The following is a 26,906-nucleotide window of genomic DNA, read 5'->3' as shown; positions in this document are numbered from 1 at the left end:
TCCAAAGGGACTTAGGGGTTCAGGTACATAGATCATTGAAGTGTCATGAACAGGTGCAGAAAATAATCAAGAAGGCAAATGGAATGCTGGCCTTTATATCTAGAGGACTAGAGTACAAGGGGGCAGAAGTTATGCTGCAGCTATACAAAACCCTGGTTAGATCGCACCTGGAGTACTGAGCAGTTCTGGGCACCGGACCTTCGGAAGGACATATTGGCCTTGGAGGGAGTGCAGCGTAGGTTTACTAGAATGATACCCAGACTTCAAGGGTTAAGTTACGAGGAGAGATTACACAAATTTGGGTTGTATTCTCTGGAGCTTCGAAGGTTAAGGGGTGATCTGATTGAAGTTTATAAGATATTAAGGGGAACAGATAGGGTGGATAGAGAGAAACTATTTCTGTTGGTTGGGGATTTTAGGAGTAGGGGGCACAGTCTAAAAATTCAAGCCAGACATTTCAGGAGTGAGATTAGAAAACATTTCTACACACAAAGGGTGGTCGAAGTTTGGAACGCTCTTCCGCAAATGGCAATTGATACTAGCTCAACTGCTAAATTTAAATCAGAGAGAGAGCTTTTTGGCAACCAAAGGTATTAAGGGATATGGGCCAAAGGCAGGTATGTGGAGTTAGAACACAGATCAGCCATGATCTTATCAAATGGCGGAGCAGGCACGAAGGGCTGAATGGCCTACTCCTGTTCTTAGTAATCTGATCAGACCATACTGCAGTTACTGTTCAATTTGTGACTGTCCCAGGCTTGTACTGCACTGATTAACAATGCAAAGCTATATTGCCAGTTTTATTGATTATTGTTCCACATTGGGGAAGGTTTGCCAGTACTGTGGGGGTTTAATACTAATTTGGCAGTGGAATGGCCACCAGGATGTAGCATTGAAAACGAGAAACAAGAGGCACAAAGGATCAGGAGAGAAGGCTAGCCCGAGAGTAAGAAATAGTATTAGGCGGGGTCAGATGAAGATAAAGTACAAGCAAGCTTGAGATGGGTTTGCGGTGCATGTGTGTGAACGCACGAAGTGTGGTAAACAAGGTTGTTGAGCTGCAGGTATAAAGAGCCACATGGGAATACGATGTTCTGGCGATAACGGAGACTTGGCTTAAAAAAGGGCAGGATTGGGTGCTAAATATTCCTGGATGGAAGGTGTTCAGGAAAAATAGGGAAGGAAAGAAAGGAGAGGGGGTGGCAGTATTGATTAAGGAGAATATTGCAGTGCTGGAGAGAGGGGATTTCTTGGAGGGGTCAAGGACAGAGAATCTTTGTTTAGAGTTAAGGAACAATAGAGGTGCCGTTACACTGGGTGTATTCTACAGGCTGGTAACTAGTGAAGGATATAGAGGAGATAATTTGCAGGGAAGTTAGAGGTGCAAAAGCCATAAAGTAGTGATAATGGGGGATTTCAACTACCCGAATATAGACTGGGGTAACAATAATATAAGGGGCAAAGAAGGGGAGGAATTTTTGAAATGTGTTCAGGAGAACTTTCTCTATCAGTACGTTTCTGGCCCAACGAAGAAGGAGGCATTGCTGGACTTCATTCTAGGGGATGAGACCGGTCAAGTGAAGCAAGTGTCAGTGGGGGAGCATTTAGGGAGCAGAGATCATAGTATTGTAAGATTTAGAATAGCTATGGAAAAGAACACTGACCACTCTAAAGTAAAAATACTCAATTGGAGGAGGGCCAGTTTCAGTGGGATGAGAACAGATCTGGCCCAAGTAAATTGGAATCAAAGATTATTGGCAGGCAAAACTGTAATTGAACAGTGGGCGGCCTTTAAAGAAATGATGATTCGGGTACAGACAAGGTACATTCCAACGAGGGAGAAAGGTAGGGCAACTAAAGCCAGAGCTCCCTGGATGACAAGAGATAGAAAGATGAAAGGGAAAAAAGGGCCGCATGACAGATATCAGGTTGATAACACGTGAGAACCAGGCTGAATATAGAAAGTTCAGAGAGGAAGCGAAAAAGGAAATAAAAGGGGCTAAAAGAGTGAGAATAGACCACACAAAAGTCTTCTACAAACATGTAAACAGGTAGTAAGAGGAGGGGTGGGGCCGATTAGGGACCATAAGGAGATCTACTTATGGAGGCAGTGGACATAGCTGAGGTACCAAATGAATACTTTGCATTGGTCTTTACCAAGGAAGAAAATGCTGCCAGAGTCTTGGTAAAGGAAGATATAGTTAAGCTTAAAAATTGAGACAGAGGCAGCACTAGAAAGGCTAGCTGTTCGTAAAATCGGTAAGTCCCCTGGTCCGGATGGGATGCATCCTAGGTTGCTGAGGGGAAGTAAGGAGGGAAATTGCGGAGGTACTGGGCGTAATCTTCCAGACATCCTTAAATACAGGGGTGGTGCCAGAGGACAAGAGAATTGCAAATGTTTCACCCTTGTTCAAAAAAGGGTGTAAGATAAACCTAGCAACTATAGGCCAGTCAGTTTAACCTTGGTTGTGGGGGAACTTTTGGAACGATAATTCTGTCCCAGATTAATTCACTTGGACGAGTGTGGATTGATTAGGGAAAGCCAGCACGGATTTGTTAAAGGCAAGTTGTGTTTAACTAACTGGATAGAGTTTTTTGATGAGGTAACAGAGAGGGTAGATGAGGGCAATGCAGTTGATGTGGTGTATATGGACTTTCAAAAAGCATTTAATGAAATTTCACATGGTAGGCTTGTTGTTAAGATTCTGGGGGGAGTATGCTTGCAAAGTTTCAGCTCCCCCCCCCCCCCCTGGAACCCAAAGACTTTGGAATAAAGGGGGCAATAACAACATGGATACAGAATTGGCTAAATGACAGGAAACAGAGAGTAGTGGTGAATGGTTGTTTTTCGGACTGGAGGGAGGTGTGCAGTGATGTTACCCAGGGGTCAGTGCTGGGACCACTGCTTTTCTTGATATATCTTAATGACTTGGGAGTACAGGGCACAATTTCAAAATTTGCAGATGACACAAAACTTGGAAGGGTAGTGAACATTGACTAGGATAGTGATAGACTTCAAGAGGATATAGATATGCAGGTGATGTGGACGGACACGTGATAGATGAAATTTAACGTGAAAAAATGCGAGGTGATGTATTTTGGTAGGAAAAATGAGAGGAAATATAAACTAGAGGGCACAATTCTAAACGGGGTAGAGGAACAGAGGGATGTGGGGGTATATGTGCACAAATTGTTGAAGGTGGTACTGCAGGTTGAGAAAGCGGTTAAAAAAGCATACAGGGTCGTGGGCTTTATAAATAGAGGCATAGAGTACAAAAGTAAGGCAGTCATGATGAACCTTTTATAAAACACTGGTTTGGCCACAACTGGAGTATTGCGTCCAGTTCTGGGCAACGCAGTTTAGGAAGGATGTGAAGGCCTTGGAGGGGGTGCAGAGGAGATTTAATAGAATGATTTCCTTGGATGAGGGACTTAAATTACGTGGATAGACTGAAGAAGCTGGGATTGTTCTCCTTGGAACAGAGAAGGTTGAGAGGAAATTTGAGAGGTATTCAAAATCATGAAGGGTCCAGATAGAATGGATAGAGAAACTGTTCCCATTACTGGAAGGGTCAAGAACCAGAGGACATAGATTTAAGGTTATTGGCAAAAGAACAAAAGGTGACATGAGGAAAAACCTTTTTTTTTTTTACACAGCGAGATGGTTAGGATCTGGAATGGAATGCACTGCCCAAGGGAGTGGTGGAGGCAGATTCAATCATGACCTTCAAAAGGGAACTGCATAAGTACTTGAAAGGAAACAATTTACATGGCTGCGGGGATAGGGTGGGGGAGTGGCACTAGCTGGATTGCTCTTGCAGAGAGCCAGTGTGGACTCTATGGGTCGAATGGCCTCCTTCCGTGCTGTAACCTTTCTATGATTCTATAATTGGAATCTTATCACTTCCACATCCTCTGGGTTTTTTTTTCTCTATTTAATTCAACACCATTCACTAAGTGAGCATGCTTTGCATTCTTTTCGTGTAATATAGATCTATGTTGTGTTTTATCTGGCGTAGGTATGCCTACTTGCTATTTTTTCGTCCTCCTGTCAGTGACTGTGATTTCATTGCTTTTTTTTAGATCTCTTAATTCTGCAGTTTAGTTTTTAATCTCTTTTGCTTTTTTAAAAACATGAAATGTGCCAAATAATACAAGTATAGGTATTATAATCTGAAGTGATTTTTTTTAACCAATGGCAGATGTGGCAAACTTGCATATATCTTTACTGTTCACTTACTGTGGGTTAGGTAGTTCTGAAAGGAAATATATGCACTAATTTGGTTTAAAATTCATCATTCTTTCCTTTTGTTCATCTTCCGTCTTTTCAACCATTATTGCAGTGAAGGCAAAATTTTAATCATCTGGGGAAAATGAGTCATGTTGGGGAAATTCCCACTGGTTCTCAACTTCTCCATCCTCATGTAGAGACTAAGCCAAGCTTTCGATGTTGAAAAAGTTCCCAGTGTCTTGGTCTGCTGGCTAAGCACAAACAAGAACAGACAATAGGATCTCACTTCAATGCATCTGAACTGAAATATCGGATATAACTCTAAACTGCTTCTCTGGGCATTTCTCATTGAAACATATAAAATTCTGACGCGGCTAGATAGACTGGAAGCAGGGAGGATGGTTCCGCTGACTGGGGGGGTACAGAACGTGGGGTGTCAGTCTCAGGATACGGGGTAGGACATTTAGGACTGAGGAGAAATTTCTTCACTGAGTGGTGAACCTGTGGAATTCTCTACCACGGAAGGCTGTGGAGACCAAGTCACTGAATGCATTTAAGAAGGAGCTCGATGGATTTCTAGACACAAGGCATCTAGGGGTAAGGGGAGAGAGCAGGAATATGGTATTGAGATAGAGGATCAGCTATGATATTGAATGGCATAGCAGGCTCGAATGGCCTACTCCTGCTCCTATTTTCAATGTTTCTATTCGATCATGTGGGTCAGTCCATATATTGGTACTTGAGCATGGCTCCACATGTTTTGACTACCCTTGATTGTAGTCAAATGGGTTGTTCCTTCATCCACGTATATTACTTTGGAAGAATTACCAGTAGTAACTGTGGAGATTAAATTATCATCCCACAATAATGAGAAGAGAATTTCAAAAGTTCTGCTACAACTGATTTCAGAGCAGAATGGCCGGATTACATATATCTGAAACATGAACATGAGTTGTTTTTAAGGTTCTTGTGCTTTTTTTTTGGCCAACTTTATTCTTTATGGCATTGATTCCTTGTTTGGTTATCGTGCTGGACAATATTTCACCCAAATGACCATTCTTAATATGTGAGCCTTGGTGGAATGTGTTGGCAGTTATTAATCATGGGAGTCATCCCAGAAGAAGCTAATCCTGACTTCCCCACACATACACATCAGCAGGAATCACTATTATAGTGATCAAGAGCGAAAACTAGGCTAGAGACTTCACCAGAATGTATTTGTCTTTGTGCCTTAGATAATGCTGTCAAAAAATCTCATCCTGTATGTTATGTTTCAGTATATATGTAACTATAAAGATTTTGCATTTGCTGTTGAATTGATCACTATGCCACTTGTGGTCTTAACTTGTTAATGCTTTTTTTAACCTTTCATAGCGTGAGGAAAATTACTACAGTAATTCACTTAGTAGAATTCAATTTTGAGACATTTGGTTTTATGTTTGTTTAGGCTGCTTCTGTATCCATGGTGGCAGAACTGCAAGAAACGTAAGTACTATATTAAAATAATTCAAGGAAACCATTTGAAATTACATGGTTCCTAACATAGTATTTCTACTGCTACAGAGTTGTTGAGAAGGATAGAAAGATCAAGAAAGTTGAAGATCAGTTGGCAAAGGAGTTGCTTAAATTAGAAAACAATGAGCAAAGAATTCAGGTATTTGAATTTTTTTCTTAATGCAACATGACATATGTAAATCATCTATCTAGTTACTGTGCAGTGATAGCATTCATTTATTGCCGTTTGTACAATACTGTCTGTTTTGTCATTATTTAAAGGAGTTGCAAGAAGACCATGAAATGCTCAAGAAGCAATTAGAAAATGTCCAGCTTCAAAAAGCAGAGCAGGTAATTAGTCTATTATGAACATGAAATTTGCTTTGTGTTTATATTTAGCACAGCATAGCTTTTAGTAAATTCATAGAGGCTTTGTAATAGTGTAAGTTAGCTCCGGTAGCCCTATATCAGCTTGCCTCCTCTGACCTTGTGACTCTGTCTGCCTCCTCCCTCAGCTTCACCATCAGTCATCACACCCCTGAATTTTGGAATTCTCCCTAGACCTTTCTAGCATGCTACATCACTCCCCACCTTCAAAAGCCACCATGATGCTTATCTTTGACCATCAGTCACTTCTATCTTCAGTCACTTTCTCTAATTTCTCTAACTCCATCTCAGTGTTCATTGCATAGCCTTGTTAAGGGCTTTGGGGGTGTTTAGCTATTTTAGGATGCTATATAAGTACAAATTACCGTTGTCAGTATTCTGTGGAATGAAACATCTCTTCAAATTTATGAAGATGCTGATCCAGGGCATGATACCTTTACTTAAGCTCCTAAAGTAGAACCCAGAAAACTATGTGCTTTTATTATGTAGCAAAATGATAACTGAGATGTTGTATTTATCTAAAACACTTCTAATTTGGAATCAGATTAGTCAGTTTTCTTTGGCCCATTTGTGGTGTTCTACTTCCTTATTTCCTCTGGTGGGAGAGTCCAAAACAAGGGGGCATAACCATAAAATTAGAGCTAGGCTGTTCAGGGGTGATGTCATAAAGCACTCCTTCACACAAAGTAGTGGAAACCTGGAACAACCCCCCCCCCCCCCCCCCCCCAAAAAAAAAGCTGTTGAGGCGAGGTCAGTTGAAAATTTCAAAACTGAGATTGATAGAATTTTGTTAGGCAATGGGATTAAGGGCTACAGAACAGAGGAGGGTAGATGGAGTTAAGTTGCAGATCAGCTATGATCTAATTGAATGATAGAACAGGCTCAAGGAGGTGAATGGCCTACTCATGTTCCTATTCTCGTCCAGGCCCCTCCTCCAAAAATTAACTTATCCTGACTTTTGTTTTAAGAGGAGGTTCTTTGTGCAGTATTTCCGTATTGCTGCCAATATCAGGACTTGCATACAAAGTGAAATAGGCATAAACTAGACATATTAAATTAGTCTTTCTGGCCTAGAAAGATAGTCCATGTTATAAACTTGCATTTAAACATGTATTCTGTCTATTCTGTGAATTTTTTGCATCTTTAGGTTTCCACTAAAACAAATGTGAAAGAAGAATTCCAAGTTATGTAAGTATACGTCAAAATTGTTTTTTTTAAAAAAATAAGTAATGCACAGATTATCTGACCTTAATTTTACTTGCAGACTTGAAACAAAAGAACAAGAAATTAACAATTTGAAGACTGAACTGTCAGACAGTAGAGAATCAGTTGCTAGCTATGTGACGACATTGCAGGTAATCTGATGAGTACTGTTTGCTGACTGAATTTTATTGTATGTGAGCTATAATTCAGCTTGTAGTCCTAAAACTAAAATTCCCTTTTACTTTTTTTAAAAAAGGATCTTCAGCATCAAAACACAGTACTGAAAGTTCAGATTCAGCAGTTGTACGATAAAACCAATGAACAGGTAAGGCTTTAGTCAAGATGGTAAGCTTTATTCACGTTTGCTCTTTCTGTATCTTTTATAATTTTATATTTACAGTGTTTGAACTATTCAGATAGAAATATCAAAGATTCTCATTTCTTATCTAGCTATAATGGCTGATAGTTTTAAGACCAACATTTTATAATCAAAACTGAGATTAATTTTTGAAGGAAAGAATATAACAATGTAAGTTTTTACACCACTGGGTATTGGAGTTTCCAAGTATAGGAGAAGCATTGGTATCTACACAGGATCTCTGGAGCCTCCATGTTGCTGAGGTAATAAAACTTAACTGGGAATGTTATTCAAATTCACAAAACCATTGACTGCATGACCAAGGCCTTAACACTCATGTTATCACAATCTCACACATCCAAAGAAGAATGTTTCTCTTTGAAGTTCACTACTCTGCACATATGTGCCCATGAAACAGCGTGCTGTTCCCAACATACACATCTTAGCTGGCAATCCCAAAGTGCTAATGTATTCTCTTATAAGTACCATGTGATAGAACTGTACAGTGACTACACAATTTATATTTTTCCTGAATAAAACTTTATTTAAAAATATTGTTCATTAGAGCATGAGAATAGGTGGTTTATTTACAGGCCAAGGATTGTATCAAATATTTGTTCTGATTTGAAAGTTACTGACTTGCTATTGTGGTAGTATGCATGTTTTGTACGTACAACTTTGGGTTTTGATTTTAATTCACTTTTACTCCCTTGAAACAGGACTCTGCACTGCTCAAGAGCGAAGTACTGCTGAATGTGTAAGTGAGTCATAAAGCACAAGTTTACTTTTTCCTGTTAAATAAAAAATGTTTCCACAAAGATAACGTGGCACGATCAACTAGAAAACAGTGTTCAATAGCCGCCTTCTCATCAGACTTAGTTTATTCAGTGCATGAGCTAAGAGCTGACAGATGGAAAATTGTGTCCAATTTAATGCATTACTTTATTATACAAATCTATTGTGCTACTAGGTTGCCAGGTCTTGTCAGCTGATGGGTTCCTTTCACAAATAGATATATTCTTTCCTTACCTCAATGCTTAATGGGTTAATTGTGGGAGCTGGTGTTAGTGTTTTTACATGCTCTCCTTTCACCTCTAATGTCAGAGTTTAAAAATCAGCTATACTCCTTGGCTGAAAGTCTCTTGCTGTAAGGGACTAGTGTACAATGAGTTTGGGCAATCTTAACTCCATCCTATTGGTGATGGACCAATAGCATGAAATTGTGTCTAATTCTGCATTAAAGTGGCAAATCAGGCTAGAGTGTGGGAAGTGGGGTGGGGCGGGGGCAGAGAAATATCACATTGTTACGTTGGGGTATGGGGGGGCGTGGAGGAGAGTAAAAGAAGAGGAAGAATAATTAGAACAGAATGACCTGAGCACTTAGAGAAATTTGAGCTGATTAGAGACAGCCAACATCTATTTGTAACAGGTAGGTCATGTCTAACAAGCGTAATTGCATTTTTGAGGAAGTAACTATACTAGTAGACGGGAATATCTATGGACGTAGTTTTTACGGACTTCCAGAAGGCATTCAGTAAGGTTCCACAGGAGACTATTAGCTAAAATTAAAGTTCATTGACTTGAAGGCAAGTTATTGATCTGGTTAGGCAGTAAAAGACAGAGAAGGGATAATGGGTATTGGAAGGAAGTGACTAGTGATCTGTGTCGGGGCCTCAACTATTCACTATATTAATGACTTAGCACAATGGAGGGTCATATATCCAACTTTGCTTATGACACAATGGTGGCATAGTAAATAGTGTAGACGGGAACATAAAATTACAAATTCAGATTGAGTGGGCAAAACTCTGGCAAATGGATTTCAACGCAGGTAAGTGTGAGGTCATCCATTTTGGACCAAAAAAGAATAGATCTGAGTTTTTTAAATGGTGAAAAGCTAGGAACAGTGGAGGTCCAGAGAGATTTAGGGGTCCATGTACACAAATCACTAAAATCATTGGTTACAGCACAGGAGGAAGCCATTTGGCCCATCGAACCCATGCCGGCTCTTGAAAGAGCAATCCAGTTAGTCCCATTACTCTCCTCTTTCCCCGTAGCCCTGCAATTTTTTTCCCTTCACGTATTTATCCAATTCCTTTTTGAAAGCCACGATTGAATCTGCTTCCACCACCACTTCAGGCAATGCATTCCAGATCATAACTACTCACTGCGTAAAAATGTTTTTCCTCATGTCATCTTTGGTCCTTTTGCCAATCACCTTAAATCTGTGTCCTCTGATTCTTGACCCTTCTGCCAATCGGAACAGTTTCTCTTTATCTAAACCCTTCATGATTTTGAACACTTCTATTAAATCTCCTCTTAACCTTCTCTGCTCTAAGGAGAACAACCCCAGCTTCTCCAGTCTATCCACATAACTGAAGTCCCTCATTCCTTGAACTATTCTAGTAAATCTTTTCTGCACCATCTCTAAGGTCGTCTTCCTTCCTAAAGTGCAGTACCTAGAATTGGACACAACACTCCAGCTGTGGCTGAGCCAGTGTTTTATAAAGTTTCAGCGTCCTTGCTTTTGTACTCTTATGCCTCTATTTATAAAGCCCAGGATCCTGTATGCTTTTTTAACCACTTTCTCAACCTGTCCTGCGATGTTCAAAGATGTAGTGGCCAGGTACAAACAATAATCAAAAAGGCTAATGGAATGTTAGCCTTTATAACTGGAGGGCTAGAATATGAAGGGGGAGGAAGTTTTGTTTAGACCACATCTGGCACTGCACTTTAAAGATATATTGGCCTGGGAAGGAGTGTGGTGCAGATTCGTCAGAATATTACCAGGGCTCCAAGAGTTAAATTATGAGGAGAGATTACATAAACTAGGCTTGTATTCCCTGGAATACAGAAGGTTAAAAGGCAATTTTATTGAGGTTTTAGGATTTTGAAAGGAATTGATAGGGTAGAGAGAGAAACTTTTTCTGCCAGTGGAGGAGTCTCGGACAAGGAGATATAGCCTTAAAGTCAGAGCCACTCCATTCAGGAGAGATGTTAGGAAACACGTCTTCATACACAGGGTGGTGGAAGTATGGAGCACTCCCACAAAAAGCAGTCGATGTTAGCTCATTTAATAATTTTAAATCTGAGATCAATAGATTTTTTGCTAGCCAAGGGTATTAAGGGATATGGAGCCAAGGCGGGGGGGGGGGGGGGCGGGGATGGAGTAGGATACAGATCAGCTGTGATTTCATTGAATGGCGGAACAGGCTCGAGGGGCTAAATGGCCGACTCCTGCTCTTTTAAGTTCTAAAGAAGGGGGGGTGTGCCTCTGATTAAGCTAAGGCACATTGGATAGATAGGAGCTCTGAACCCAGCAATGCTATTCTGGATTTGGGGTCCTTCTTGATTTTAGGTGCCTGAAATTGTCCCATGGTACTTTATAGAGGGAATTTTTTTCCTCTAAAGCACATAGGGGACATTTCTTCTACATTAAAGGTGCGGTATGAATGCAACTTGATTGTTGAAGCTGAGAAAGTGTTTCATTTTACCCTACAATCATGTTTATAGCCTGTCCACTGCACATAGATTACTCTGGTCAAAGTCATTGATGCCCTCTAAATGTGATTCACTGTCCCTTCTTCTTGACCTCGTCACTGCCTTGATACGAATCATTCTATCCTCTTCCACCCTCTTAGCAGCACACTTTCATCACAAGACAATTACAGATGAGGAAAGCAGTTCATCCATCCAGGAAAAAACCCTACTTCCCCTCCACCATTGCAGCATTTAATTGTGAAATGATTCCAGGGTTTTTGGTTTTTGCATTCACTACTCCTATCTGGAAGTCCTTTCCATGGGTTAATCACACTTTGTGTGAAGAACAACTTCCTGGTATCAGTCTTAAGTTTACCTTTTTTATTAGTTTGAGCCCATGACCTACTCTTGCAATTTAATTTAAAGTGATATTCCAGATGTCTTTTCCATATCCTTAACTATCTTGTATAGCTCTATAACATCATCTCTCGGGTGCCTTCTCTGCAAGCTGAAAAGCAGGGGTCAGCTTCATGGCTTTTCCCTTGCTTGATTGTCTTCCTTGTTTCTTAGCAACAAGAACTGGATGAGGTACTCGAGGTGCTGTCTAAACAGAAACACTGTAGTTTCATCATGAATGCCTCTGATATATATTCAACTGTTTGAGTTATGTAGTCCAACATTCAATTGGCTTTATTGATTGTACTTTACATTGGTTGAGTATGTTGCGTGTCAAGTCAACTAGATTCCCAAGGTAACAAAAGTAAAATACTGCGGATGCTGGAAATCTAATAAAAACAGAAAATGCTGGATAACACTTAGCGATCATGCAGCATCTGTGGAGAGAGCATCACAGTTAAACTTTCAGGCTGATTACTTTTCAGTTCCAGTTCTGATGATAGGAATTTGTAATATCTTAAAATTACAAGTGCACAGCAATTCTAAGATGGTGACCACTGAACTTTCAAACTGAGACTGGCCCTCACAGCACTGGCAGGTTTTAATACCCTCAAACACACCTCCCACTGAAAATAATCCCCCTTGTGGTGTGATTGAGACCTTCATTATAATTGACTATATCTAAGTTACATGTTAAAAACATCACTCTGCAACAATTCACATTCACTACTGTAAACACAGAAGCATAGAAAATAGGAGCAGGAGTAGGCCATTCAGGCCTGCTCTGCCATTCAAAATGATCATGGCTGATCATCTAACTCAGTACCCTGTTCCCACTTTTTCCCCATATCCCTTGATCCCTTTAGCATTAAGAAATATATCTATCTCCTTCTTGAATACATCTAATGACTTGGCCTCCACTGCCTTCTGTGGTAGAGAATTCCACAGGTTCACCACCCTCTGAGTGAAGAAATTTCTCCTCAGTTCTAAATGGCATACCCCGTATCCTGAGACTGCGACCCCTGGTTCTGGACTCCGCAGCCATCGGGAACATCCTCCCTGCATCTAGTCTGTCTAGTCCTGTTAGAATTTTGTTTCGAAAATCATTTGCAGAAGGGAACGGAAGTCTCAGTCAACTTCAACATTTTAATTGTGTTTATTTCTTTTTAGACTTTCAGAAAAAGACCAGGAGATTGATTCTTTGCATCGAGAAACTGAGTCACTAAAGGCAGCTGTTGACCAGCAAAGGAAGAAAAACAATGTAAGTGTAACTTTAAACAATGCTTTGTAGCAGTTGTTTGTACTCAGACGGATCTCATTAATTTTCCTGGCTGATTGAGAGAGATATTGCAATTCATGTTTTAGAAGGCAAAAACCATTATAATGGAATACAATTTAATTCTGTGAACTTCAGGAACTGCCACTATTGTTCAGTAAGAATTTATTGATTAAATTCAAAGAAAAGGGGTAAAACCTGTATAGAAAATGGGTGTATGTTTTCCCTTTTGAGAAACTTATGTTGGGGGTCAAGGCACCAGCAAGCCTGGGTTTTAAATATTTCTGCATTGTAGATGGGAGGGTGATGAGTTAGAAATTTGAAGTCCAGCTGAAGTTTGATTTTGCAGAGGAGAAAGTGTGTAGGACAGTGTATTTGGAATTTAGGGACAGAAAAGTTCCAAGTAAATGATGAAACAGATGAGATTCAAAGCCAGAGGAGCACTTTGTTGTATCCTGTCCAAGAGTACAGGAGAAGAACCAAGAGCCACCTTAGATGTGGGAACAGTATTGAAGTCTTAGATAATTGGGAATTATGGGAAATTCTGGAGTTGCCGAGTCTTCCTGAACCGAGGATCGCTCGATCTCCCGAGCACTGCTGCTAGCAGCCCAGGAGAAAAGTACTCTGTTGATAGTTCATGCCTGTGCGCCTCTATAGTCCAGAGGTGCACTTTACCCTGCTATTGGTAAATAAATCCTAGGTCCACCAGCAACTGTTCAACATTCAGCTGCCGAACATCACCTTTGTCTACACTGTTACAATAGTGTACTGACTGGGGTCACCTCCTTCTATAGAACTTGGTGCTTGAGAGTTTAGGGAAAAAAAGTTTGTAAAACTTCGTCCTAACTTTTCAGTTTCAGGTGGAGCAATTTGCCACATGGCTGCTGCTTGGGACATATCCTCCCTGTAATTTTAACAGTATTTTCATCGATATTACAGCTGTAATATATTGTGAGCAGTGCACAGTTTCTCCCCATCTACTCTATCAAAACCCCTCATAATTTTCATCAACTCTATTAACTCTCCTTAACCTTCTCTGCTCTAAGGAGAACAATCCCAGCTTCTCTGGTCATCACTGGTGAATGAACCTCTAGAATCAATAACAAAACAGTGTTGTCCTTAATAGGAATGAAGTAAAATTGATGCTCTTAGCCTGTTCATAGCTGCAAGCTGTGCTCTTTCTGGAGCACATGTCAAAGATTGCCCCACCAATCACTTGCTCATTAGGTTGTAAATAGAGCCCCAAAAGTAAGCAAAAGTCTGAGGCACAAAATTGGAACTTCAGTAGCAGTGTTTCCCCTCCTTGTCTAAAATAACTGGTCTGTTCTTATATATTCTGCAGCACTGACCCACGCTATATGTTTACTGTATCAAAATCAAGTAAGTGCCTCCTCAGTTGTTACATGTTGCCAACGTCTGTTGAAGGCTGTTCTGCAAAACACAATAGCCCATTCATGATCAATGAACAATATGAATATTATAAAATGCTCATTAGAGCATGATGCCACTACCATGTACATTCTCAAACAGCACCTGTAAAGAGCAACTGAACAATGTTTCCTGTGTCATTCAGGAGCAAATTGAAAGATGGCAACTTCTGATCAGGAATTGCTGATCTATGTAAATGGGCGTTACGAATTGTTGGATGTCACTGAGCACTCACCAACCGCACCCCCCCCCCCCCCCCCCCCCCAAAAATCAATACCAAACACCGCGGCACACCCTCCAGATGAATAGCAGAACACACTTTACATCGAGCTCAATTCAACAAATCCATTTGCGCTATTCTGAAAACCTTGTCCCCTCAAGTGATTTTTTTCTCCCATTGAAAGTGACTGATCTCATGGCTTGTGAAGGTTGAACTATAATTGACTAACGAGAAAGACCAACATTTCATTTTTTTTGTACCTACTGACTAAAAATTTATAAGAGTGCTATGTTTTGTGGATGTATCTCTTCCTTGGAGTATTGCAGTTACATTGCTTTCCACTGTTACCTTCCTCAAATGCAGTTAGTGGCAAGGAATTCAATAGTTCAAGTGGCTGACACAATCATGTGCAGTCCAGACTGACAGTCCCAGGTGCTTTGCTTCCTAGGTGCCAGGGTAAGGGACATATTACATAGACTGGAAAAAGGTCTTTGATTGCAAGAGAAGGGTGAACAGTCATTGTGGTTTTTGTGGGAGCCAATGATATAGGTAAAGATCTGAAGTCCTATAAAATGAATTTAGGAGATTAGGAAATCTGTTTAGCAACAGTACTTCACAAGTGATAATCTCATGATTACTTTGCCAACCATGCACTAGAATAGGGAAGAACAGAACCAGTTTGCAGCCAGGTTTTTTGTCATGCTATTGTCTATATAGGGTAGGGAATTCAATATATGGCTAACGGTGTGATTTAAGGAAGAGGGATACCACCTTTAGCATTGGCACCAGTTCGGGAACTGATGGAAGCTACTCTGCAAGGATGGGCTCCTTCTGAATAAGGAGGGTGCTAATGTCTTGGCGAAAGTTATTTTGGGACATGACTAGGTAGGAAGGGAACGCGAGGAAAATTAAACCAACCAGGATCAGTTCATAGAGAAGGGAGAAATAGATGAGGGTAATATTCATGCAGAAAAAAATTAAAATGAGGCATACGGAGTGAAGGAATAAAGTCAAATAGGCTAGGTATTAATGGAGAAAAGACTGAAGTAATGGTAGAGGATAGATTAGACAAGAAAATAATAGGAAAATGAGTAGTCTTCAGATAAAGATTAAAGTGCAGCTATTGCAATGTGCAGACTGTAGGAAATAAACTGGGGGAACTGGAAGCAATTATTTTACAGAAAGATATAGACAATATGACCAAAAACCTGGCTGCAAACTGGTCAAGAATGCAAAATAACAGGTAAGAAAGGAGTGGCAATATTGGTGAGAGAATGCATGCTGCAGAGAGGGTCGGTTTAGACAAGAAAGGGCTACAGATAGTCAATATGGATGGAGCTCAAAGATTTTTTTTAAACAAAGGGCTTGTTAAATTAGAAGTAGTGTGTTACAGACCTCTGGAAGGAAATCTGCAGTCAGATGACTAGGAGTAACAAAATTATTCTGGGAGATTTTAATTATCCACTTACTGATTGGGACAGAAGGAGTAAATAGAGAAATGGGAATGAAATTCCTAAAATGTGTATAAGACTGCTTCCTCAAGCAGTATATTGGTGTGTCTAGACAGGCAGAGGCTGGTTATGTGTAATTAAATAGATAGGTAGATGAGCTAAATGTGGGTCAGCACCTTGGGAGTGATGACAATATTATAAGATTTACAATACAACTAGAAAGTTAGGTTTGATTTAGGGTAATTGGGTGAGAATAGCACACTGGGTTAGACATTGGTTAGAAGGGAGAAAACGTAGAGCAGGAGTTATGGGCAGTTTTTTTTTTCCAGGGTGTTCGGAAGCCACAGGGCTCCATTCTGGGGCCACTTTTGTTCAAAGTGTGTGTCAGTGATTTGGATAGAGGCCTAGAGGGAGTGCTATCAAAATTTGCAGATGATACCGAAATGGGAGGTATAGTTAATTCTTTAGAAGACCAAAGGAAGGTGCAAAGGGATATTAATAAGATTGCAGGGGGATGGGGATGGGTTTAAAAAGTGGCAGATATAATTCATAGTCATTAAGTGAGGTGATGCACTTGATTTTTTTTTAAGTGCAGTAATTATTCTCTGGGAGTAGACTCAGTGCTGCGGCAGTGGGTGGGGGGTGGTGGTACTACAGGTTCATGGGACATTAATGGCGGTACTTCGGGTTGGTACGGCTATATTTTAAAAAAAAACTAATGAAATTCAAGGTTTATCTCGTGGTACCGAGTGCAAAAGCCAGGAGATGATGAGCCTATATAACCCTTAAGACCTCAATTGGAATACTGTGTGCAATATTGGGCTCCAACTGCAGGAAGAATATTGAGGGTACAACCGTTGTTCCCGCTAAGCTAAGCAGCAGTCTGTTGTGTGCTTTAATTAAACTGTTCCCTATCCCCAAATTCACTCTGATTTGACAGCTGTTTTGTATTTGACTAATTTAAAAATTCCGATTGCACATGATTTATTTCTGTTTGAATCGGTCATTAAGCTGAGTCAACAAAAAGCTGATAGGAATGATTCCTATCAGATTTTTAATAAAATATAGAGAGACTGGTCTGCTCAATCCTAGTGCAACTTGAGAAACCCATTTCATCAATTATATAAATTTATCAGCCAATATAACTTTAAATTGTTACAATTATCCATTATTTTGTACTTTGTTCTTTGTTATATACCCTGAAGAATGTTTTCTAAAAAGATGTTCTATTTAAAGTTGTGGGGTTTTTTTTTTACGGTGGCACACACAGCCTTTATCAGTGCACAAACCCAAATTCATTCCGTACATTGCCGAAAAAAATTAGAGGGAGCATTGGGTACAACACAGGTTCACTAGGATGCTGCCTGGTGAGAAAATACAAAAAATGGAGAGACTTGAAAATTGGGCCTTTGTTCATTAGAGCAATGCAAATTATACAACATTATGATTGAAGTGTTTAAAATTATGAAAGAATGAGACACAGTGGATCCAGTAGTTCAGGGGTCAAGAATAAGGGGCCATAGATACAAGATTAAATGTAAGATATTTAGAACAGAGGGTCAGGAGAAACGTGTCACAGTTGAGGATGTGGAATTCACTTCAAGGGTTAATGTTTGATCATGACATGATAGAATTTCATATCCAGTTTGAGAATGAGGATCTTGGGTCTGAAACTACTGTATTAAACTTAAATAAGAGTATTACATAGGAATGAGGGCGGAATTGGCGAAAGTGGACTGGGTAAACAGATTCGATGGTATGATGGTAGTTAAGCGGCAAACATTTAACAAGATATTTTATGATTCACAACAAAAATATATCCGTGAGGAGGAAAGACTCCACAAAGGGTGAACCAACCATGGCAAACTAAGGAAGTCAAGGATGGTATTAAAAGAAAAAGCATACAACATGGCAAAGATTACTGGTAAGCCTGAGGATTGGGAAAACTTTAAAAAACCAGCAAAGGATGACTAAAAGAATAATAGAGAGAAAATAAATTGAGTAAACTAGCAAGAAATATTAAAAACTGACAGTAAAAGCTTCTACAAGTATATAAAAAGGAAGAGGGTAGCTAAAGTAAACATTGGTGCCTTATAGGATGAGACTGGGGAAATAATAATGGAAAAGAAGGAAATGGCAGAGGAATTGAGCAGATATTTTGTATCTGTCTTCACAGTAGAAGACGCTAACAACATCATACCAATAATAGATAATCAAGGGGCAAAGGGGAGGGAGGAACTAAAACAATTACTATCACTAGCGAAAAAGTACGAGGTAAACTAATGGGTCTAAAGGCTGACAAGTCTCCTAGACCTGATGGCTTGCATCCGAGGATCTTAAAGGAAGTGGCCACAGAGATAGTGGATGCATTGGTTGTAATCTTCCAGAATTCACTAGATGCTGGAAAGGTCCCAGCAGATTGGAAAACCGCAAACATAACGCCCCTATTCAAGAAGGGAGTGAGACAGAAAGCAAGTAATTATAGACCGGTTAGCCTAACATCTATCATTGGCAAAATGCTAGAATCCATTATTAAGGAAGTAGGATCAGGACATTTGGAGACTCAGAATACAATCAAGGAGAGTCAACATTGTTTTATGGAGGGGAAATCGTATCTGACAAATTTATTAGTTCTTTAAGGAAGTAATGGGCAGGGTGCTTAAAGGGGAACCAATGGATGCAGTAAATTTGGATTTCCAAAAGGCATTCGATAAGGTGCACATAAAAGGTTACTGCACAAGATGAGATCTCATGGTGTTGGGGGTAATATACTGGCATGGATAGAGGATTGGTTAACTAACAAAACAGAGTTGGGATAAAAGGGTCATTTTCAAAATGGCAATCTGTAACTAATGGGGTGCTGCAGGGATCAGTGCTGGGGCCTCGGCTATTTACAATATATAGCAATGACTAGGATGAAGGAACAGAGTAGTGTGGCCAAATTTGCTGACACAAAGATAGGTGGAAAAGCAAGTTGCGATGAGGACAGAGTGTCTGCAAAGCGAATGGGCAAAAATTTGGCAGATGGAATATAATGTGGGAAATGTGAAGTCATCCACTTTGGGAGGAAAAATAAAAAAGCAAAATATTATTTGAATGGAGAAATACTAAAAAATGCTGCGGTACAGAGGGATCTGGGTGTCCTCATACGTGAGATACAAAATCAACATACAGGTGCAGCAGGTAATCCGGAAGGCAAACAGAATATTGGCTTTTATTTCTAGGGCGATGGAGTATAAAAGCAGGGAAGTCATGCTACAACTGTACAGGGTGCTGGTGAGACCACACCTGGAGTACTGCGTTCAATTCTGGTGCCCTTATTTAAGGAAGGACATACTTGCATTGGAGGCAGTTCAGAGAAGGTTCACTAGGTTGATTCCGGGTCTTATGAGGAAAGATTGAACAGGTTGGGTCTATACTCATTGGAGTTTAGAAGAATGAGAGGAGATCTTATTGAAACATACAAGATTCTGAGGGGACTTGATAGGGTAGATGCTGAGAGGATATTACCCCTCATGGAATCTAAAACAAGAGGCATAGTCTCAGAATAAGGGGTCGCCCGTTTAAGACAGAAATGAGGAGGAATTTCTTTGTAAATCTTTGGAATTCTTTACTCCAAAAAGCTGTGGAGGCTGAGTCATTGAATATATTCAAGGCTGAGTTGGACAAATTTTTGATCAACAAGGGAGTCAAAGGATATGGGGAAAAGGCAGGAAAGTGGAGTTGAGGTAAAAATCAGATCAGCCATGATCTGATTAAATGGTGGAGCAGGCTCGAAGGGCCAAATGGCCGATTGCTGCTCCTATCTCTTATGGTCAGCATTCAAGATTAGATTGGATAAATGGATGAAGGAAAAGGGGATTATGGGATCAGAGCAGTTAAATATGATCAAAACTGTTCGCTGGCATGGAGGGTAAACACCGATATGGACTGTTTGGGCTGAATGGCTGTTTCCATGTTGTAAATTCTAACTCTTTGTATGATGTAATGAGTAATCAAGCTGTACAGACCAAGGAGGTCTCCGATTCAATCTCTGGGTGCATTGATTTTAGCTGGGACAGTCGTAGGGACCTGGGTCTCGGCTCCCTGGGTTTGAAAGGGGAAAATTGCTCAGGATTCCTGTTTCTGAACATTATGCATGGACTTCTGCTTCAGGATCAGGCCCACCAAGGCTAAATACCCACCCATTGCTCAGTTTTCAAGGTTTACACACAAATAATGGCCACTTGGGAGAGGTACTGAAGAGCAGTCTGCTTTCCCAGCAAGGGCTCCACTCCTTCAGGAGAATGGGGAGAAAATTGGTGAGATTGGTCTTTTTAACTGTTGCCATATTAAACCTGTTTGACGTGTTTAGTGATTTCCAAAGATTCCATCAATACTGGATGGCTTTTACTGAACACAGAAGAAGCCCTTGTTTTACCTTTCACCTTGCTATAGTGCACCATTCGGCTGACCCCCCCCCCCCATATAACACATTCTTGCACAGGTCTACTGAGAGATCTTTCGGTACTTTTTCCTAACTTAATTACTGTGCCTATTCCATTTGTTTTCTTGAAGTAAAAGTGCAATGCTGGAAATGCATAGATTAGTAACTTCTGAAAGAGAAAGACAGGTGAAATGTAAACTTGTCTTTTTCAGATGCTGTTATGTAATTCTAGCATTTGCAATTTGTTGCTTTATGTTTTCTTGTTCTGTACTGCAGTCCTATTGCCTTGGATTTAACTAACATTTGGCATTAGTAAAATTGTGAAAACCTGTTTTCCTCCTATATTGTCAATAAACAACCTTTCTTTCAATAGTAGATGTAAACTTTTGCTTTTTTTCCCAGCTATGTCTTTCTGAAGAATGGAGCGAAATACTTTATATGTATTTAATGATTTACTCTTTAAATTCACAATTGTTAATCCCCCAGATTTTTAAAAACATCTAATAATTTTTAAAAATTTCTTGGCTGAACTGAAATAGCTCTTTCTAAAAATAATTAGGAACTTCGGGAGAAAAACTGGAAAGCAATGGAAGCATTGACATCAACTGAAAAAATGTTGCAGGACAAAGTGAACAAGACAGCCAAGGTTGTAAATAAATGTGAAAATGTTTACAGTAGATAATTTCTGCTGCAATCTGAAAATTTAAATAACTTTTTAAATTTAAGACAATTGTACCTAACCATTCTGCACTCTGCTTGTTCTGCTCCTTTCCTGGATCTTTTGATTTCATGTATGCATGTCTGTTGTTAGTCTTGTTTTAAATTTAACAAATAGGATCTCCTGATGCTGTTTTGCTTGCCAGTTTTTGTTTTTTCCCATCTTTGGGCTTGTTCTTCCTTCCTTACTTTTCTCCTTTTTCTGCGCCCCCCCACCCCCACCAAACCTTGCCCTTGCCCATTGCTATTCTCCACCCCCAGACAGACTCAGTCAGCCAGCGAGCGTGCTTCCAGGCCTCTGCCAATATTGCTCTGTTACCAGCTGCTTTGGAGGTGTATGAGGGGATTGCTGTGCTTTTTGTCCCCTTTCTCCTCACTGGGAAAATGTCTCCCCAGTGCACAGCTGAGAAAAAAACAAGGGTGCAAATCACATCCCTATTACTGTGGCATGGTGTATTGATATATCAGTGTGCTGTGCCACTGCTTGCTTGCTTGCCAGCCACTTCAAGCACATAATTTAATGAATTACTATGTAACCTCCAAATGTATTTATTTATCTCTTGGAACAGGAGAGTAATCAGCAAGTTGTTGCCATACAGTCGCAGACTAGAGATGTTCTGAAAAAACTGTTTCCCAGGGTGTTGGTGGCTTCTGTCTTGGTAATTTTTCTTTATTTAGCATGTATAAAACTATTTGTACTTTGTCAAATGAGCAAGATTGAATCAAATCAAATAATAGTTCTGACACTTTTTTTGCATTTCTTTATTTTTAAAGTTTCTTCACGACATGTTTGTTCTGGCATGTGTGCTTTTTATGTTCTTAAATGAGCCAGAAAAGAAATGCTGTTTTGACTTGAAATGTTAGTATTTTCTAAGCATCATTATTGATTTCCAGTCCTGATTACAGAAACTTTTGTTTAGTTGCACTCTGTTAAGGCAAATTCAAGATTATACTCAAAACTAGACACGTTTGCACAAGTAAAGCTTATGAGGTTATTAGCAAAACAGCAGTGTATTAAACTTTGAATTTATTCTGACTTGTGCTTTCTAAAGCAGAAAAATTACTTCCCCCCCCCCCCCACCCCCAATCAACATTAAAAGCAGCTGTTCTTTATGCTTATAGGACTATACTGAATGGCTGCAGGAGTTTGAGTGTGCAGCTCAAAAGACGTTGTCTTCATTGCTAGCAGAAGAAACAAAGGTTTGCATATTTAGAACTGTATTCTGGACAAGGTTATTCTATATTATAGCAAAATATTGCTTTGTTTTCCTTTTCTCATTAATGTGGTTGATTTTTTTTTTCTGTTATACACATCGCCTCACTATTGCAGAAGTTTTCAGCTATCAGTAGAGATTAGAATTATGTGGGAAAGGCCACTGGTGGTAGCAAAGATGGTATGGAAAACATGAATCTGAATTGGAGAATTTACATTGCCTGGGAATGTGTTAACATTTGTGAAATGTGAACTGAGCAAATTCCATCACTGGTATTTGGAATTACCTCTGCTTTCTAAAGCATTTTTGAAGTAATTGTTTTCCAGAACTCTTCTGTGGAGCACTATCAAATACATGTTGTCAGCAGTATGGGGCATCAGAGGCAGTGGCGTAACATCTGGCAGGGCGATCTTCAGTGTCTCCCCTTCATAGATAGGGAGCAGTTACTAGGCTTGTGGAGATTAGTCCCAGCTTTTGTTTTTCATCGATTCATCAAGTGTTAGGCGGTGAAGCCAGTAAATGCTGATCTTCTCTGTGAAGCTCTCCAAATGAAGATTATATATTTAACATAAAAATCTGAGCCAAGAGGAACTTAATTTCATTGGCAGTAGATTAATCTTCAACCAGAGTGAGACTTCATTTGGGTCAGTATACAATAATGGAACTTTGCTGGTGCGATCAGGAACTATTTGATTCCTTTACACCTTTATCAGCCCAAATATAAAATTATCAGGGTACTTCAGCTGCTTTTAACATTATTACTCTTTAAATCAATTTCCTCACATGAATTATTTATCTCTGTGTATAAATACTTCAATAGATGGTGTGAGCATAACAACCCATTGTTGATGCTGCAGCTGTGCAACTGTCTGGGTGCAGGGAGACCAAGAGGGGGGGGGGGAAATCCCTTGTAGAAGGAAATCTCATCTTTGCAAAACAACTTTGTCCTTTTAGGGTAGCCACTTGGGCAGAGAATATGGCACTACTTTTCTGGTTGCCCATTTCTTTAAACTAAATGAAGCTCTTGAAAAGCTTACATGCTTTGCTTATTATCATACTTATGAATCTTGCCAGTTACTATTGCATGATGACCTGTATGTTCATCACAAGGCATTTGGGGTAAACAAATGAATTTAAAAGAATGTAGTCCATCCCACTGAAGTTCAGCCATGTGCTATACTGTTAGCACTTTAAAAAGTTTCTCCGTATAAACAGCAACCATTGCTCTTTTCTGTAATACTTGAAATCAGTACCCCTTCTGCCCTGCCCCCCCCCCCCCCCCCCCCACCTTTTGCAAAACCAAAATTGCTAGGGGGAACGAAGTGGTTGAATCAATCAGAGATTGATGAATCATACTTTTACTTTCTGCCAACCATGTGAAATTAATGTAGGTAGCCTGCTTGTCCGTAGTACAAAATATCTCTCAAATGTCTGGGATACAATGAATTACTTTGGTTATGAAGCCAGTGTAGATGAATGGAGCAGCCCTTTTGTGTGCAGCAAGATTCCACAAATAGTAATGAGATGAAACACCAGTTAATTGATTTTTCATCATGGCTGTTGAGAGGAGCATGTTAGCATGGCACTGGGAAAATTGCCTGCTTTTCTTTGAGTAATGTATGAGATCTTAACATCTTTCTGAAGCAGAACAAGCAAACTGGAACTCTCTCTCTTCCAAAGGCTGGCAGTGAGAGTGTGCAGTCCTGGAGTGTCAGCCTAGAGTGTGGGCTCAAGTCCTGGAGTGGTGCAATCTTCTGGCTCTGAGACAAGTGCTGCCAAATGAGCCAAGCTCATGTACTGTATTGGGTATTGCACTGTAGTTAGAGTCAAGGCATGGTTGGGGCACTGGAGGCCTGTGATTTAAGCTGACTCTGGCAAAACAAAAACTCATCTTGAGCATAAAATTGGTAAATAAAATTAAAGCTGAAGTGGACATACTCAAAAGTATGCACGTGCTTACTATTAGCTTAATGTCCAGTAGGCTACTACATCTGCTATCGTATTGATTTCTACTAGGTAGAAATGAAGGCAGTATTCCACCCCAGCATTATCACCACCTGACACAAAAGATAGTAGAAATAACGAAGAATGTAGAGAAAATTGATAGTGTCACAAATTAATATTCCCCGGAACAAGTAAACCCTCTGTCATGGTGCTCTGTGGAGTTGAGAAATCTAGTGATATTTACGACTGACATTTAGTTTTTAAATCTTTGATGTATTATCCCTCTTCGATCCTTCTGCCACCTTAGACAGAGTTAACTACACCATCCTACTCCAATGTTTTGCCTTCATTAACCAGCGCCATGGGGCCACCCTTAACTATCCAATTGTAGCCAGAGCGTATCAAGCAATAACTTCTCTTCCCACTTGCCGCCACCAGCTTTAGACCCCCCCCCCCCCAGTGCTCCATCCTTGCCCCTTCCACATCTGCATGCGGCCCCTTGGTGACACCTGCAGATGTGGGGCCACATTCCATGTGATTAGCATCTCTCTTAACCCCTCTGCTGTCAGGCTGCTTGTCCAACAACCAGTCTTTGGTGAGTCTTAATTTCATTAGCTAAATGCTGGGAAGACAGAAGCCATCATATTCTACCACAAGATCTGCACACTGCACCGACTTCAAAGCCCACCCGCCCAACAACTAAATCTTCCTCGGACTCTGGCTTGTGCATTTCCTCCTTTTAAATTTATCCCATTAAAGGCATAGGTACAAGTGGCATAGGTTCCACACTCAGGAATTTCCTCCCTAAACGTCTCGGTCACCTCACTTTTTTAAGACCCTTCTTAAAACCCACGTCTTCGATCAAGCTTTTGGTCACCCCTCCTAACTTCTCCTTTGGCTCGGCATCTGTTTTTCCCTCAGATCTGCTTGAAGCATCTTGGGATGTTTATTGTGTTAAAGGTGTTATATCGTGCAAGTTGTTGCTGTTGAGTGCTAGCTTGCTGTTGTTTGTTGGTTGCTTTCAAAATCTAGGTCATGGAACACAAAGAAAAGGAAGGTGAGGAGATGCATGCAATGTTGCAGTTAGAGTGCGAAAAGTACAAGACTGTACTTGCTGAAACGGTAAGTTTCATAATTTTTGTTTCCAGCAGCATTTGGTCTTAAATTGTTTTTTCCCAAAAAGTAAAATATTTAATGGTTATATTACTCGCAGGAAGGAATTTTGCAGAGGTTGCAAAGCAGTGTTGAAGAGGAGGAAGGCAAATGGAAGGTGAAACTGGATGAATCCCAGAAGGCCTTGATGGAGGTAACCAGCTTATATGATGATATGGATCATTCCCAGAATCTGATGATTAATTGCAGAGAAGAACTAATAACTTGGGCAAATTGTTTATAATTACTTTACACATTGGCCCTTTTCTCTTGGATTAAGTCTGTAATGTAAAATCAATAGTAGGTCTGTCTTCATGTGCTCATCATAGGACAAAAAGCATAGTACAGACTGACATTTTGTATTCAATTTCTTGAGGCCAAGAAATTGAATACAAAATGTCAGTCTGTACTGTAATTTTCCCCATTTCAAGTAGAGAAGTGCCCTTAAGGCTTTCTCTGATACTTTTCTTTTTGACGCCTTTGTATTGCAGTCATGGGAAGCCTTTTTCAGTACCTCAGCCTGGAGATGAGATTTATTTTACCAATATCTAGATATTCTAATTTCCTGTTTTAGAATCTTGGATTTTTGGGGGAACAGAAGGCTAGAGGGGAAGTAAGTCTTTTTTTAAACCAGTCTTGTTCCGGTTTTCCTGACAGGACTATGTGGACTTTGCAAATTTCCCTGCATCTCTGCAGAAGAAATGCAAGAAGCTCGAAGCTCAAAGCAGTACCAGAATGGATAAGCCATACCTAACGACCAGTGTTACTTTGCTTGCAATTACATTAATTGTTCATTTTCTTTAATTCTAGTAAAAACTACTGAGTGAGACCCCAGAAACCCATAAGTGTATCTGGAAAACAAAACAATGGGTTGTGATCCTATCTGTACATATATAGTGTACATGAAATTTGTCTTTCATCTGTACTAATAAAGGAACATTGAACAAGTTCTTCAGACCCTTGGAAATATGCATTTCATCCCTTCATAGCAGTTTTTAATGCTCTGTACATTATATTCCAGATGCAGTCATCAGTCTGCACATTGGAGCAAGAATTGGAAAAGGTGAAGTGTGAAAACACAGAAGCTGAAACTGTAAGTGAATTGTCATTTGTATGTGTAAGGAACAAAAGCAGTTGCCTGCATTAGATTTATGTATCTTGAGATATTTTCATCATTATACTGTACAAAAACAGGTGGAAGAGTCAGGGTTATACTGGGGACATGGTCATCTAAGATGCTCGGAGAAGGCGAAAGTCCCAGAGGAATAGGAGAGACCAAGGTGTGATATGGTGATCGGGGCCACACTGTCACTGCGGTGGTTTGGGTTGGGCAGATGATGGAAAGTATAGCCAGGGCAAGGTGTCATCATCCATGAGCCAAGTTTCCATCAAAGCCATGATGTCAGTGTAGTCGTCCATAATGAGGTCACAGGCCTTGTTTGTGAGTGAATGGACATTCTGGGGAGAGAGAGGAGAGTGGGGACTGTTGATCTGCCAGAAGTCCAGTGGAGTAGTGGTGGATGCAGTGA

At 40.1% G+C, this 26,906-nt stretch overlaps 1 protein-coding gene across 5 annotated transcripts in view; it reads left to right on the top strand.

The window, feature by feature from the left end:
- The window catches only part of ktn1 (kinectin 1), a 142,546-nt gene that overhangs the window by 97,279 nt on the left and 18,361 nt on the right, over positions 1-26,906 (top strand). For 4 of the 5 annotated variants that reach the window (XM_067991569.1, XM_067991568.1, XM_067991571.1 and 1 more), the window contains 14 exons: positions 5,679-5,716; positions 5,795-5,885; positions 6,008-6,076; positions 7,260-7,300; positions 7,377-7,467; positions 7,572-7,640; positions 8,393-8,430; positions 12,720-12,810; positions 20,910-20,996; positions 21,637-21,726; positions 22,190-22,267; positions 25,258-25,347; positions 25,439-25,531; positions 26,399-26,470. In XM_067991569.1, the coding sequence (XP_067847670.1) occupies positions 5,679-5,716; positions 5,795-5,885; positions 6,008-6,076; positions 7,260-7,300; positions 7,377-7,467; positions 7,572-7,640; positions 8,393-8,430; positions 12,720-12,810; positions 20,910-20,996; positions 21,637-21,726; positions 22,190-22,267; positions 25,258-25,347; positions 25,439-25,531; positions 26,399-26,470 (1,038 nt within the window). The remainder of the gene's footprint in view (positions 1-5,678; positions 5,717-5,794; positions 5,886-6,007; positions 6,077-7,259; positions 7,301-7,376; positions 7,468-7,571; positions 7,641-8,392; positions 8,431-12,719; positions 12,811-20,909; positions 20,997-21,636; positions 21,727-22,189; positions 22,268-25,257; positions 25,348-25,438; positions 25,532-26,398; positions 26,471-26,906) is intronic. The other variant, XM_067991572.1, reaches the window with a different exon arrangement.

The sequence above is a fragment of the Heptranchias perlo genome, chromosome 10 (assembly GCF_035084215.1).
Source record: "Heptranchias perlo isolate sHepPer1 chromosome 10, sHepPer1.hap1, whole genome shotgun sequence".
Classification (NCBI taxonomy): Eukaryota; Metazoa; Chordata; class Chondrichthyes; order Hexanchiformes; family Hexanchidae; genus Heptranchias; species Heptranchias perlo.
This window is presented reverse-complemented; position numbering and strand designations above follow the sequence as displayed.